The sequence below is a fragment of the Monopterus albus genome, unplaced genomic scaffold (genome assembly GCF_001952655.1).
Source record: "Monopterus albus unplaced genomic scaffold, M_albus_1.0 scaffold52.1, whole genome shotgun sequence".
In the NCBI taxonomy this organism is placed as follows: Eukaryota; Metazoa; Chordata; class Actinopteri; order Synbranchiformes; family Synbranchidae; genus Monopterus; species Monopterus albus.
The window spans coordinates 1,746,120-1,761,198 of NW_018127932.1; the positions used below are offsets into that span (position 1 = coordinate 1,746,120).

Consider the following 15,079-nt stretch of genomic DNA (forward strand, 5'->3'; position numbering starts at 1 on the left):
ATAAAGCTTTTTTTTTTATATCCAGGGTCAACTAATTTGTACAATTTTAAATTCTTTCCTCCATGATTCCTATATGGCTGGGAATTAAAACAAGAAAATTGTGTATGCTCTGTGATGTCAGTATCTGTACAGCAAAATGAATTTTAAAGAAGTTTGTAAAACAAAAACTTTCTTAGGATTTAGGGTGAATGAGGGCCTGTATTTATATTAGGCTAGTTAAAAACGTACCATTTCTTTTATGCTGCTCTAGTATTAGTCAGGTTTGACAATTCTTGCATAAAAAGGATGAAAGGACGATTTGACAACACCCCACATAGCTTCATTTATTCATTATGATGAAAATGATACATAATAATCTTGGAGAGGTCTTTGTTATTATTTGCTATTTCTGTCAATAGCAGTGTACATTATAACATGACAATGAGTTTGGAATATAATATTTGTGAAAGTGTCGACTTATTACAGAATCCCATGGACAACTAGTTGTACACTGCCACGATTGTTCAGTGGTGTCCCAGATGTTGCTAACAATACCACAACATTTTGTCAATTTATTTTTGAATTTCATGGGTCTCTAACAGTGTAATGATGTTGCTGGTTTTATATGATAAAGAAATCCCTCCAAGTATAATTTTGTTAATGTTTGTATGATAATAAATAGAATAGAAAAAATAGAGCCAAAGTTAGTTTCAGTATTATCCCATTTGATGCTTAACTGATTAAAGTGTGTGTGTGTTTCTTGGGTGCACTAGACCACAGTGATTTTGCCTGATGACATCCAAGTCAGAGGCCCAGTTGGTGCCCCTGCCATGGACAGAGATCCTTACCTACTGGGTGCTGTCCTTGGGCTCCCATCTGTACTCTTTCTACCAACTGCACAGGTTCTCCAAAGGTACGGTAGATGTACAGTTTATCAGTGAACTGAGACAAAAAGGTAAAGAATAATGAAGTTAATTCCTGTTTTGTACCTCAGAGCATGAAACAGGATTAGAGAGAGAATTCCAGTTGGAAAAAGGCCTTCTTAAGGGTTTTAAAAGGGTAAGTTAATTGTTGAAATTGCTGATTAAAAGCCAAGGTTGAACAAACAAATGCTGCATCTCACTAAAGTCTATAGTGTATAGTCCTAATTTAAGTTATTTTGTGTGGCAGAAACAAAAAAGTGTTTCAATTATATTTGTTTGTTTTTTGAAAGAATATTAATTTATGTGAAAATTAGGTCCTTAACACACCAGTCAGAGCCTCTTTTCAACAGGCTTGAGGTATGTTTTAAAGACCATTGGTGAAGTTAGTTGTTTTTGGCAGGACCCAGGTGACTTTGAGTGGAGTTTCTGGACTGAATGGGCTAAAAAGTCTTTACTGTGGACACTGATTGGTCATGGTGTGATATCGAGACTGACCAGCATCTTCTACCCCAAGGTAGGAAATGGCTGCTGAAGTGGAATCTAGCTACTAGATGGGAGACATTGTAATCCAAAACATTTTTGTGTTTCTCCAACAGCTTAGGGTGCCTGTAATCACACTATATGGCCTCTTGGCAGCCAGCAGCGTATTGGGGATTAATGGTGTGAGTGTGCTGCTTGGACATTTGGGCGTGTCCTTTTCAGTGGCCCAGCTGCAAAAGCCTGCTCTGTCGTGGGCATGTAACCTGCTGCTGCTCTCCACACTTCACATCCAACCACTTCAAGAGATTCAGGTGGGCTGTGTCACCTGGTATACAGTTTCACTTCACTTCTTCTTGATTTTAGAAGGATGTGTTTATCTTGCATTAACTGTATAAAACAGGCAAGTAAAATATGTTTCCAAGAAATATTAAAGATACATTTTAAAGTTTTTTTTGCTATTAAAATTTGAATGTGTTTCAAGTCATATGTTATTGTTTCCTTTCAAAAACACAAGGGGGCGCAAGATACTATGCTATTTGTCTACTGAGCTCTATCACTTTGTGTCTAGACCACAGGATAAAATTTGAATGAATTTACAGAAATACTCATATTATAGAACCTCTTTTGGGTATTTCCTAAGGATTAGGAGATGAGGAAAGTTAGGTTTCTTCCTACAAACATTTAAAAATAGCTACCAGGGAGAAACAGAGGGAGACTTACTAACAGACAGTTGTTATCTTCCCCTCAGTCAAACATGAATTGTAAATGAGAGAATAAGCACAACATTGTGATATTTTACTAAGTTGCTCTTTCTTTAATACAACACAATAGATAATTCAGACAAAGGAAAAATGTAATTCAGACTTTTGGAACCTAATTCCATTTATTTTTACATTGATTAGTTATTATGGACACTGGCCCACTGTATTTCATTACATTTAGAATAGCATTCTCTTATAAACCTGTGGCATGAAAACATTGGTTTACCTCACAATATGTGACACATCAGTCATGGTTGCATCAGGCAGCTATCACAATGGTTAGAAATTTGAATTTAACAAGTGAAATAGACCTGTGCATGCTTCTAAAAATGTGTCTCTTTCTCTCCTGTGCTCACCCCCACACAACCATGCAAATGCATACAACAGGCTCTTGTGTTAAAGCACGACTTTGGAAGCAATAATATTCCCAGTACTGTTCAGCAGACCTCGTTAAAATCTGCCTTAAGCATATGCTTATTAGTATGTGGGATGAGCGTTGACAGATTTTCTTTATATGTGGTAATTTGCTAATGTTGTCATTTTGATCTGTCATATTTCAAAGAGAGTGATGTGAAAAAGCAGATCTAAGTTTAGTGTCAAACTGTCACTATTTATATGAGGATTTCCCAGGAATGTGATAAAAATAATTGGCCTTCTCACTGTATTACACAGAGAGGCTGGTATAAGACTGAGGAGGAGTACTATCTGCTGCTCTTCAGTGTTGCTGTCTGTGGTCTGCGCTTCATCAGCTTCAGCCTGGAGCACTGCTGGTGTCCCCTGGACCGCAGTGGAATTATGCAGCTTTGTTGGTTGTTTTCATACACCTTCTATCATCCTTTTTTCTACAATGGACCCATTATCACTTACAGAGACTACATTGAAAAGGTAAGAGTGCCAAGAAAAGCAACTGATTTAGTCTAAAATTGCCTGGAGGAGGATGAATCCGATTGCTGCTCCTAAGTATAGGTGATCTTAGGTGACCTCGTTAAAAACATAGTAGATATCAGTGGTGGTGGCCTAGTTACAAAAGGGCAGTAGTTTGAATTTTTCAGTTATGCAAGTCAATAGTTATGATTTGCTTGGTCAGATGTTATGTCACTTCTGCATCATTTTACACCTGCTTTTTTTCATATCTTCCACTCCCATCTGTCTAGTTGATTTGTACCTATTCCTACAGTGTGTGTTAGCTCTTTTATTACAGTCCTGGGGTTTGCTCTTTTGGTAGATTCACCCAGCAGCCCTTAGCAACATGCTCACTTTCTGCACTTGCAGATGCGAAGGCCTGCTGAGGAGAGTGAAAGGGGTGAATTTGGTTTTCGTTACTTGGTGCTCAGAGCAGGACGGATCATACTGTGGTGGTGCCTTGCAGAATACATGATCCATGTAATGTACATGCACTCCATCCAGTCTAATCAGACCTACTTAGAAATTCTTCCTCCTTGGGCCTTGGGTAAGTCTTCATACTGTGTCTACAGTAGTGTATACCATTGAAACAGGGTCTAAAGTCGAGGGCGGGGTATGCTGTACAGATTGTAAATCTCTTTGAGGTAAATTTGTGAATATGGGCTGTATAAAAGAAAGTGATGTGAAGTTTCACACAGGGTTTGGGAACTGTGTTTGGAAACTGTGGAGCTGTGTCTTAATCATTAAAATTGAACACCTCCTTCCCCACTGTTGCAGGTGGTCTGGCCCTGGCCCTCGTCCAGTTCTTCTATGTGAAGTACCTGGTGCTGTTTGGCCTCCCATCCATGCTAGCTACTTTGGATAAACTAGTTCCCCCTAAGCTTCCTCGCTGTGTCAGCATCATGTACAGTTTCACAGGGATGTGGCGGTAAGGTCATAGTGTGGAACCAACTCCAATTAAAATCACTGACATAATACAGTATTGTATTGGTCTATCGGCATCACCTAACACTTCAGTGGCTGGAAAAGCTAGCATCCCCTGGTATCCTTGAGGAAAAGGTAAATTTAGTGTCAAGTGCTTCAAGTGCTCACTGAGCTTTGGCAATCAGACTCAGCCTGGACACAGTCAGTTGTGTCATCTTCAGCCATTACCAGCAATCAGAACAGTAGGTCACCTCCACACTAGGAACATTACATCATTTGTTCAAACTCAAATTAAAATAGTTTGTCCACTGGCACTGACAATATATTTGCATACAAAATCTTTTCTTGTAGGTTTATACTGTAATTAGAACTGTGTGTCAGTTTTAAGGGCAATCAAATTCCAGGTTATGAGTATATTTTGAAGTTCTGCATGACAGTGTAAAACAATTAAAAACACTTTATTTGTCAGGTCCAGTCATGGTTTTGTATTGGTTTGTTGTCACACACACAACTCATGCTGAGTTGTCACACCCACCTCTACACAAAAGTGGACATTATGAAATGGAATATGATGATGATTGCTACATGTATTATGCTCATTTAACACTGTTGTTACAAAGCAAAAGAAAAGACTGCCTGCTTTATGCTGAATGGGGTCAGCTGCGGTGCTTGTTACAAAGGGAGGAAAGCACCTTAATCATCAAGACTTCAAATATAAAAAAGTTAAAACTACAAAGTTGGAGATTTCAGGATATTCGGGTATATGCAACACTAAACAGTGTGTGTACCAGTGCAATTTGTGTTTACTTATTTATCCATTTAACTTTGAGGTCCTCCAAGAGGCATACAACTTCAGGACAAAGGAAAATATGTCTGGCTAATGCACTGCAAAAGATGCTTTAATGTACACTTAGCTGCCAGTATATTAGACAGCTAATACCTAAAGCAGGATGATATAATAGTCCTGCATTACGTTCTGCCTTTTGAAGGTGAAAACACTAAGCTTTTTAAACTGATGAAGAGAGGTGTTGATTCAACTGTATGATCATTTTGGAGGCTGCAGTTTGTGGGGCATTATACTGGCAGGTGTTTCTATTACTTGTTCAGGCTATTAATTTCAACGAGGCTAGGCTAAATAGGAGAAACACCTCTCTGTATAATGCAGAACAGTTCAGCAGCAGCACAAACAACATCCTCCAGAATAATCTGAATATTCCATTTATCAAGATTGGCAACTGCAAAGTGCTTTAAAAAAAATAAGGCATTCAGAAATAAAAAATAAATTGAAGACACTGAAACAATGTAGGTGTTCGGAGCAATGGTTGAATCAACACCTCTCAAATTATTTCAACACAAACTAAACACGATCACCTTAATGATGGAGAGTTCATATTAGACTGCAGTAGTTTTAGCTGGGCGAACCTAATGAACCGCCTAATGAACAAGATTTAAACAGAACAAGCCTGCAATTACTGAACATGAAAACCTCATAATACACAAAAAAGTTTAATAAAACTGTATAATCAAATTAATTAAAGAACACCTAGAGCACAGTTAGTTGAGAGGGAGGGCTGTGTGTTTGGTGTAGTGGTTAAAGTAGACTGGATTGATTAGCGTGCTGACATGAACTCGCTCCCATCCAGCCTGTGTGCTGAGCTGAACTGCGCTGACAACTCCGATGGAATGCATAAAGCTGTCCACCGTCATCGCTAACATAACAGCTCTAGTTTATAGACAGAGAGGAAAAACTCCTTCCTCTAATCTTAATGAGAAAGACACATGGCTCATGCACATGACTCAGATTATGTGAAGCTCAGGTGCTTCTTACTCACTTATATTATTATGTAAATTTGTGACTCAAATAATTTTTTTTTTGTTGACCCTCAGGCACTTTGATGAGGGGCTGTATCGATGGCTCATCAGGTAAGAGGCACTTCACAAGTGGTGGACAGACTAATTCAGATTTGAATGCTTACTGAAAATGTGACACATAATCTAAATCAAATGGTAGCTCATGTATTGGTCTAGCTATTGTTTTTATGGCCTTATATTTTGGAATAGCATGCATTTGATCATGTTTTCCCTGCCTGTACGCCGCTGTCTCAGATTCTCCGTTTCACACATACAGCACAGTCATTGGCTAACAGAACAGCTCTCACTGGTTGTTTGATGGCGGTACTGCAGCTACAGGACTTATGAGAAGGAACCTTTGAGCTCAGCCCCTGGAAAATTTTAATTGTAAATAAATGTGTGGGGCCATGCACTGGGTGGGTGGGGGGTTCTGCATTTAACTGCTCTTTTTAACTCTTTCAGTTGCACTTAAAGCAAGAAAGATCACTGTATGTCTGTGTAAGAACTTAGGAACCAACAATAACACTGTTGTTGCCAGACTTGTCTAACTCCTACTGTCAGTCTAAAGAGCCTGTATGCATATTGTTGTGCCATCCACTCGCAGTAGTCAGGTGCTATACAACACATTGATTACTCAGATAAAATGTCATATTTTGATTAACATCTGTTTAGAATTAATCAACATCAATATGTGTAGGTGTTCGGTTTGCTTTGGCTCTACACTCTGGCACCTCTCCATCTGTTTCTGCACCTACTTTCATCCCTCAGTATGGCCGAGATGGCCGCTCTATTTAAGGCTCTGAAAATGCTGGCTCATCTTTCAGGAACATTGATTAGTCACAAGGTGGCTGAGATAATTAGTTCTCGGCTCGGCAACGTTAGACAGAATGCAATGTTTGTTTCTGAGCATGTTGGAGTGATGTATTTGAGGGCTCTCAGTACAGCGGGGACATGAGTTTCTCAATATCTGAGGCTGTTTTTCTTCAAAAGCATGTGCTGCATTCCTTAGTGATCAGTGGGACATTATTCACATCAGTGGGCTAAGTATATGGCTGCTATTTTTATACTGGATATTATGTAATCTAATTTAAGCAATTGCACAATGACATGCATGAGTTATGTGCTAGATTATTTATTTAACCTTTGTTTAACCAGGGAAAAAGTCCCTTGAGGCTTACAACCTCTTTTACAAGGATGCCTGGGCAAGACAGCAGCATTAAAAATTGAAAATAATAACTGTTTAATAAATATACTGTTTACAGTATAAAACATGTTGAAATCAAACTTAACTCTACCAAAACAACAAAGCAGAGGCAACTGAAGGGACCCAAAAAAAAAAGTCAATTTGACGTAGAAAGTGGGTTGGCGTGAACCATAGAAACCACTTTGGAGTCATTAACCCAGTTGTAGCATCATTAACATCTTGGCAGGACTGATATTCCCTGGAGTGTCTCTAATTTTTCACTGAACATCAGAGTAACATTTACTTGATTAAAAATCAATGAACATGATGATCATTTCTATGACAGGTGTTTTTTGCAGTTCATTGGTGCATTGTGGAGCTTTTTTTTTTTTTTTTTAAATATTTAGCTTTTCATCTGCACTGTTTTGGCAGCAGTATATCTCTGACCTACTAAAGAAAAATAGTGAAAATAATAAACTCACACAAATTTGTTATTTTTATCATTTTCTCATTGTTTTTCCTTGGCATGGGCAGGTCTTTTAAATGGTTATAACATTTTTATTTATTTTAATGCATTTTTGTATTCATTTTTTTTTTATATGTGCTCATGTTTCAGATACATCTACGTGCCACTGGGAGGTTCACGGCACGGCCCTCTTTATAAGCTCTTATCCACTGGCCTTGCGTTTGGATTTGTCTGCCTCTGGCACGGAGGCCACGACTACTTACAGTACTGGGCCCTGATGAACTGGGCTGGAGTTCTGGTGGAAAACGGACTGAAGTCTCTCCTTGCTGCTTCGTTTATTCACTCCATTGTTGTAAGTTTGAAGTCAAAGCATTTTCCTCCTGTAATCAGAAATAAAGAGGGCACATGACCTGATTTAATTCGACAAAATGCCAGAACTGGTTGGATTTTGTTAATGCGCAACATTAATGTGAATGAAAGTCTGATTCCAGCACGGTAATGTTAGAGATGTTCTGGATATTCTGTCTTATTTGGCCTCTAACTTTGGGAGAAGGTTCATGTTCTCAAAACAAAGGCTGACAGCATACTGTGTGATAATCCTAAATTATGGTTTCACAGTTCATTGGTGCTGGGTGCTGTGCTGTGCTTTGTTTCTCTGATTTATGATGAAGATTTCTTGCAGCTCTTCTGCACTTGACTTATTTATTAACTGATTTTCCAGGAGCAGAATTTCTCTGCAGTGATGAAGAGGCGTTGCATTGCCTTTCTCTCTGCCTTCTCTACTGCCATGCTCATCCTCTCTAATCTAGTGTTCCTCGGTGGGATACATGTTGGTGAAGTCTTCTGGAAGCGGGTCTTCATTCAAGGTGAATTGTCTTTTACTGTACAGCATTCACTCAATAGGATTTGTGTTTATTTTCAAGGACTGTTTCAGCTAGCAATTATAAATTAGTTTCCAATCAGTTATGTGGTCCTATACATGTAGTTCTACAGTTAGGTTAAATATTAGGACACCACACATTCTTCTCCAGAGGTGGCTGAAGAGAATAGGTCTCAAGCAACAGTTAGAGGCCAGCTCAGATGAAAACAAAATCATGAATAAAATATAATACCATGATTAAAAATGCTGCTGTTCAGTGCATTTGTAGAGTTAGCAGGATTTTCAGTGGATAGTCAGGCTGTTATATGAGGCGTTTTATGCATCTGCATGGGCAGACTCACCCAAATGGAGAGACATCTGCTTGATGGTTGTGCCATTCCCTGTTTTGTTCCCTGTGTCTTTATTTATCTCATTTGGTACCTAAAGCAAGATGGCAGGCCCTCCTGATGCCTGTCTACACATGATAAGCAGTGTGAGCTGCACCCGCTGGTTGTGGGGCACAGAGTCAGTGTCGAGAGCTCAGGCCAGTGTTTATATGTCATTGCATAATTAATTAATGTAGAATTAAAATGCTTAGTTTATTTATTTTAAAGCAGGATTAATTGATTATTGAGCAACTTTGGGGCAGTGGACAAAGCTGAAAACACCAAAGGAGTCTGGAGTTCTGGCCACCCAACAAACTTAAATCCAATATTTACTCTCCTTGTAGCTCTATTTCTCTGTCTTTGTTGTTGTTTAACTCCTGAGGGAAATATCTGGCTCTTCAGCTGCTGCAGTAAATGCTCCATTATGTTCACCAGGTAGTTGCTAACCTTGTCTGTCCGCTATTTGATGCTGACCAACTAGTGTTCAGTATCTTTAACAGAACTTCTTTGCAGAAAACAGCTGCTTGCTGCTGGTAGCTGGTAAGAGAAATCTAAAAATAAGAACAGGGTGTTTGGAAAAACTGTTTCAGTTATGAATTATTCGGAGTAAGAACTAGAAACAACTGAGAATCTCAGTTAGCTTCTGTGGTGAATCATTCAGACCATTAAAGTGCTAAAAATAAAACATCAGCACCTGATGCTTACCTAAAATATTTAAATAGACCACGTCATACACTTTTCCCACGTCATACATAGATGTATAGATTACCACAACATTAAAACCACCTGGTGGATTTAATGTTGGGACTGACTGGTGTATTTACAAGGTTGTCCAGACAGTATTACCAAAGAACTGGGAACAGTTTAGCAGAGGATGGCAACTTTTTTATAGATGTATAGATTATGTATCCTAATGATTCCTTAATTCAAATCTATTAATCATCACATAATATACTACTTTATTGACCTCTTTACAGCCTTTTCTACTTTAATGACTATGTTTCAAGTAAAGGCTGTAAGAAGTGCCTTATAAAACCTTTGTCATTAGTCGGTACTTTTATATTTGTATGTATTGAATTGTACCTAGCTGCAGTTGTTTTCATTACTGTAACTTTTTTTTCAGATAATCTAATTATACTGTACTTCTGTTCTCTTAGTCTTTCATAGCTGAGACATTTCACTTTAAACCAAATGTCAGTGGTGCTAGAGGAAAAATCAGGGACCGACCAAAATCTCTGTGCACCAAGAATGGCTATAAAATGAGTTATACCTTGTTTCTGTTTAATGATAATAGAAGAGCTAAACCTACAAGTTACTGAGAAACACAGTCCTTCTGACCACTAAGCAGATGTATATTTAGTTTTGAGTACCTTTTCTACAAGTGGCCTTTTCACCTTATTTGAAGTACAAGCTCTGTTAATCAAGAGGGGCAAAAGAAACTGGTGTAATTGCAACAGTGGTTGATTAGGACCACAGTAACATGCAACTAAAGGCAAAAGGTTATGGAGTTTTTTTTTTTTTCACTCAGCAAACAATCTAAATACAGTACAGCTTGTTCTGTCCAACACGTTTCTCAGTTATGGCCAAAATGACTCATTGTGCGCTTCCTTTAAGTTCTGCTTTTCATTCTGTCAGTTTGAAGTTGGTCACAGCAGTGGCTGAGTGTTTGGTCGGAGAATATATTTCACAGTGAGGGTGTTAATGAAATGTACATACCCGCAAAGACAAAAACGCTGGGACATCTTGGCACGGTGGCGAGGCTGGCTCATTCTGTACACGGGGCTCCAGGCTACAAGGCTCTGAATGATTTATTTACATATCAGAAATGCATAATATTTCATAAGTGAGCTTAAAAATGGTTCACATTTTGTCTGTGATTAAAGGAGCATTAATAATTGCATGGCACTTACTCACTCTTCTTAAAAACAAAGGCAAACAATATGCTAATTTTCTGCATGTTATGATTTTGTGCACAAAACTACTACAAAAATATTTTCACCAAAATATTGCTTTTCTGGCCTTAGCCTGTGTAACCTTTCTCTTCCATAGACAGGAAACTGACAGTACAGCTGTGCTTAAAGCAGCCTGTGTGTGCGTGTGAATTACATTTTGACATGAATAGAAAAGAATAGACCATTGAAAAGCATTGTGGGTGCAGGTGCAGGTTTGTGAGATAATCTGGAGACAAGCCAGTTGGGGAGGAGGTGCAGACAACTGTCCTTACCTGCCTGCTGGACCCTCTAAGCAGCAGCCATAAATAGAAAAGAGAATAAGCGTAACAACACAGTATGGCAGAGAGAACTGACCACACTATTACTCACGCCCTCAAAAGAATGCATTTCTTGTGGTAGTGAGATTGTAAAGCATCAGGACACACAGTAGCAGTCACTTTTAAGTTTGAATTTAATCAGTATTTGTTAAGGAACCTGGGCCCTGATTCTGACAGTGTGCACTGAATCTGCTAAATAATCTTCATTTGCCTCGTTTTTTAAAAATCTTAGTATTTCTTGTTAAGGTATTAGTTCTCTGTTAATTTCAGGCTGGTCTACTATGGCCCCTCCTATGCTGGCGTTTCTATACTGCTTTGCTCAGATTGGACTTGAGTGGACTTCTCACCCACCATGAGTCACCTTGACTTGGTATCGGAGTGAGAACCCCTGCTACTGGAGGGCCAGAACAGCCTGCTGAGTCCAGCACCTTATCTTCACCAGCCAGAGTCTCTGTGGCGAAGCTGGCTCGAAGCCACTGAACTGGTCCAAACCTGGCTGAAGTGAAGCTGAGCAGCCACTTTCCACAACCTGCAAGACTGGGCAAAATCTGTCAGAGGTAAGACTTAAAAGGATCAGTGCTCACTCTTTCTAAGCAGAAGGTTTTCCCTCTACTTTGTGTGCACTTAAATTGTCAACAAACTGTAAGAGAATTTTTCTAACAGTGCTGTAATTTCAAAGAAATGTCTAATAGCAGCCTTTGCTGTGTTGAAGGCACGTTTTCTACCCAATAAGCTACAGTGAATCACTGTTCTTTTTTTCACCTGTACACTGAGAAACTGATTCAAGCCTTTTTCAAAATCAAGTCAGAACTCCTGGAAATTGTCAACTTTTCAGGAAGTATTAAAAACAGCCTTTTTTAATCTTTTGAAGGAGCTCTGAATAATTTTAAAGGTATTAAAGTATTGTGTAATCTAGACTCTGTTGTTCTGGTTCCATTAGTTCCTTGGGATTATTACATCTGTGGCACTAAGTAGGATCAGTGTGAGTGGGGTTCAGTGAGGAATCCTCTTAAATGAGCACAAAACTCTGAGGTTTATCTGTTGTAAGAAGATCAGCAGGAGAAAACACCTGCTGAGTTACACCTTCTTAGAGAAGTGCCCTTATCCTTAGCAGGGAGCTGAAACACAAAGCCTGACATTTCTCAGCACAGAATGGATGCAGACATGGTACAGTATGTATAAAATATTTATTATGAATATTACAGTATGTCACAATTCATAAATAGTTCCCATTGTGCTTGAAAGTGAAATTTCTCATCACGTGACATGTGACCACGGAGTGCATATTACATAAACTTTACAGCAAATTCACACTTCTCTTTATTAAGAATCTAAACATTGCAATATAATTTCTGCATATACAGTACAGTGTAATGTGTGTAGGGTTTTATAGCTAGGCAGCTTTCTAGAGCTGACCACAAAAATAGCTCTGTGTTAAATGTTGTTTTTCTCACTGCAAGGAGTATGGGGCAATATTATGAAGGCACAGTGTTGCATGCTTCTCAGGAGAAATAAAAGGTAAGAACAGGGATAATATTAGGGTTAATGTAATGAAAAGGCAGCGCAGTTCTGTAAAAGTCCTCGGTAGCTTTTCCATTTATTTCACGGTTTATGTTACAGCACAGAACTGCACATGCCTTTATAGGATGAATTTTAGAGTGCATCTACATCTCATTTTAGGGCCATATATACAGTATTGTTAAAAAAAAAAAAATGTAATTGGATGCAACCTCTACACGTGAGATCTTTGTTGTTGGACACAACGTCAGGTTTTTGGCTGAAACACATTTGACCTTTTTTACACATTTTCAGATGAAAATAATCAGATCAGGTTCTGTTCCTGTTATAAATAGCCCAAAAGAGAACTGTGAATTTACACTATAAATATAACCAGTTGCATAATGAGAGAACACCACAAAAATATTCATAGGTTGTGTCAAAGTGAAGGTTGAAAATATACTTTACAAATATTACCAGTTCTGCAATTTATTCAGTTTATGGCTAAAATGACAAATATTCCAATATAAGCAACTTCAAACAAAATGTTTTTTCCACAAACTGTTTAAGAAAATAAATACTATTTTCCACGTGGGATTAGTACAATATGTTTAAATCACAAAGCTAATGACTCAGCACCTCATTGTTTTCATTGTCAGCAGGCTAAAATGTATGTCATTTGATTTTAAACTATCTAGATAAACTGCTGGGTAACATTCAAAAACTTCATCTCCACATAAAGTGACAAACTGTCAGGCAAACTATTCTAGATTAACGCTTCCACTACAGTTTCTGTTCAGACCAAAATCAAAAGCATCAGCTTATTTTCTTCTCTAAGCAAAGCTATTTAAAACACTTTCAGCCCCTAGAAAACCATAACTTGTTATTTCAGTGGAACAGTTTGACATGTATTCACTCTCTTTGTGAGAGTTAGAAAATAAGATCGACATCACTCCTGTGTGTATATTGCATGTGTGTGTACGGAGCCAGAGATTCGGTTACAGTAGCTTAGCTTAGCAGTGCAGGCAGGGGGAAAAAGTTCAAACATGCCTACCAGCACATTCTGGTTTTGTACAGATGAAACAAATGTGTTAATTGCTGAACTTTATATGTGTTGGTTGGTTGCTTGCTCCTAGTCTTTATGCTAAGTTAGTTGGCTCCCTGCTCCAATTGTACAGTTAATGTATTGCTTTAGCAGTGTTATGTATCGTCTCATCTCTCTCTCAGCAAGAAAGTAAATGAGCATATTTCCCAAAATATAAAACAAAGCGTGGACTGACTGTATGTGACGTGCTGTATTCAGTGTTGCCAGATTTTACTGACCCAATCAGAGCTTCAAACTCACTCAGTGAAAAAGTCATAAGAGTCGGCCAGTTTTTAAAGCAGGTATTAATATATACTGCACTACTATGATACAAAACATTGGGTAGCTGTGTGATATTTTCTTATAATAATACACAACTTCGTTGCAAATAACTGCTTTTACTTAAATAACACTGGATACTTCCTGTGGTGCAGACTTTTGTCACAGCTATGACTCTGCGAGTGATTCATGATTTGACATTTCAGTGTAGTTATAGGCTAATAAAACTGAAATTTGTCAGTAATATGTTTTAAGTCACTGTGTACTCTGTCTCAGTCACAATAATTTATTATATAATAATGCTGTAATCACTTTTCATGAAATGTGCTCATAGTTTTAAGGTGGTCAGACATTTAAACATTGATTTTGTTGCTTAGATGAAGACTGTGGCTGCCATTATGTAATTTTTAGATCTTCCTCCTCAATGACACGGTCGGACCTGTTTCTTGCTCTATTTGATTTCTGAATGCCCAGTCATGGGGGAGCAGCAGCTGTATGAAGCCTCTGTGGTAGAAAGGTCACAGCCAGATGGTTTTAGTGCTTTTTCCTTCTCCAAGATGAAACTTCTTTGTGAAAACAGACCTATAAACACTGACTGTAACCCAAAAACAGGTTCTCACTTCTGTGATGATATTTTTAGTAAGCTGAATTTGATAGAAATGGAGGCTACAGAATGTGTCTGAATGTCTTTCTGTCAGCCGTGTCCACCTCTTCTCTGTCTTGATGAGAGAGAAGATGTGCAGTGAACAAACTATTTGAAAAGTGAATAATACAGCAAAATTGTAATTTTTGGCATGTAAAAAAAAATACTTTTATGGTATACTACAACAGATTCAAGCAAGACCGTAATGCTCCCACTTCTACCTGAAACAAACCCAAAACTTAAATACAGTTGTTTATAAGTATAACTATTATCATTATAATATGTACTGCTACTACTGATTGCATTCAGTTTATTTTGACCCTCATTATCAGCAAAAATGCTCTGTGGACTTAGACCTCGTTCACACTGCAGGGTGAAGTGACTCAAATCCGATCTTTTTGCCCAAATGCGACCCATATCCGATTTCCTTATGACAGTGTGAACAGCACAAATCCGATTTTTTCAAATCCGACCCAGGCCACTTTCATATGTGGTCCTAAATTGGATACGTATCCGATGTTTTGCGACTTCAGTCTGAACGGCCAGGTCGCATTTCATGCGATTTTTATGTCATTGAAATGCGACCGATGTC

The 15,079-nt window shown here is 38.3% G+C and overlaps 1 protein-coding gene across 3 annotated transcripts in view; it reads left to right on the forward strand.

Moving 5' to 3' along the window:
- hhat (hedgehog acyltransferase) overlaps positions 1-12,662 on the forward strand; it is a 13,209-nt gene extending 547 nt beyond the window's left edge. For all 3 annotated transcript variants that reach the window (XM_020601548.1, XM_020601547.1, XM_020601549.1), the window contains exons 2-12: positions 753-892; positions 974-1,038; positions 1,303-1,416; positions 1,499-1,693; positions 2,816-3,028; positions 3,416-3,593; positions 3,824-3,974; positions 5,858-5,893; positions 7,621-7,822; positions 8,192-8,336; positions 11,255-12,662. In XM_020601548.1, the coding sequence (XP_020457204.1) occupies positions 772-892; positions 974-1,038; positions 1,303-1,416; positions 1,499-1,693; positions 2,816-3,028; positions 3,416-3,593; positions 3,824-3,974; positions 5,858-5,893; positions 7,621-7,822; positions 8,192-8,336; positions 11,255-11,340 (1,506 nt within the window). In that variant the 5' untranslated portion in view covers positions 753-771 and the 3' untranslated portion in view covers positions 11,341-12,662. The remainder of the gene's footprint in view (positions 1-752; positions 893-973; positions 1,039-1,302; positions 1,417-1,498; positions 1,694-2,815; positions 3,029-3,415; positions 3,594-3,823; positions 3,975-5,857; positions 5,894-7,620; positions 7,823-8,191; positions 8,337-11,254) is intronic.
- Positions 12,663-15,079: the final 2,417 nt, after the last annotated feature.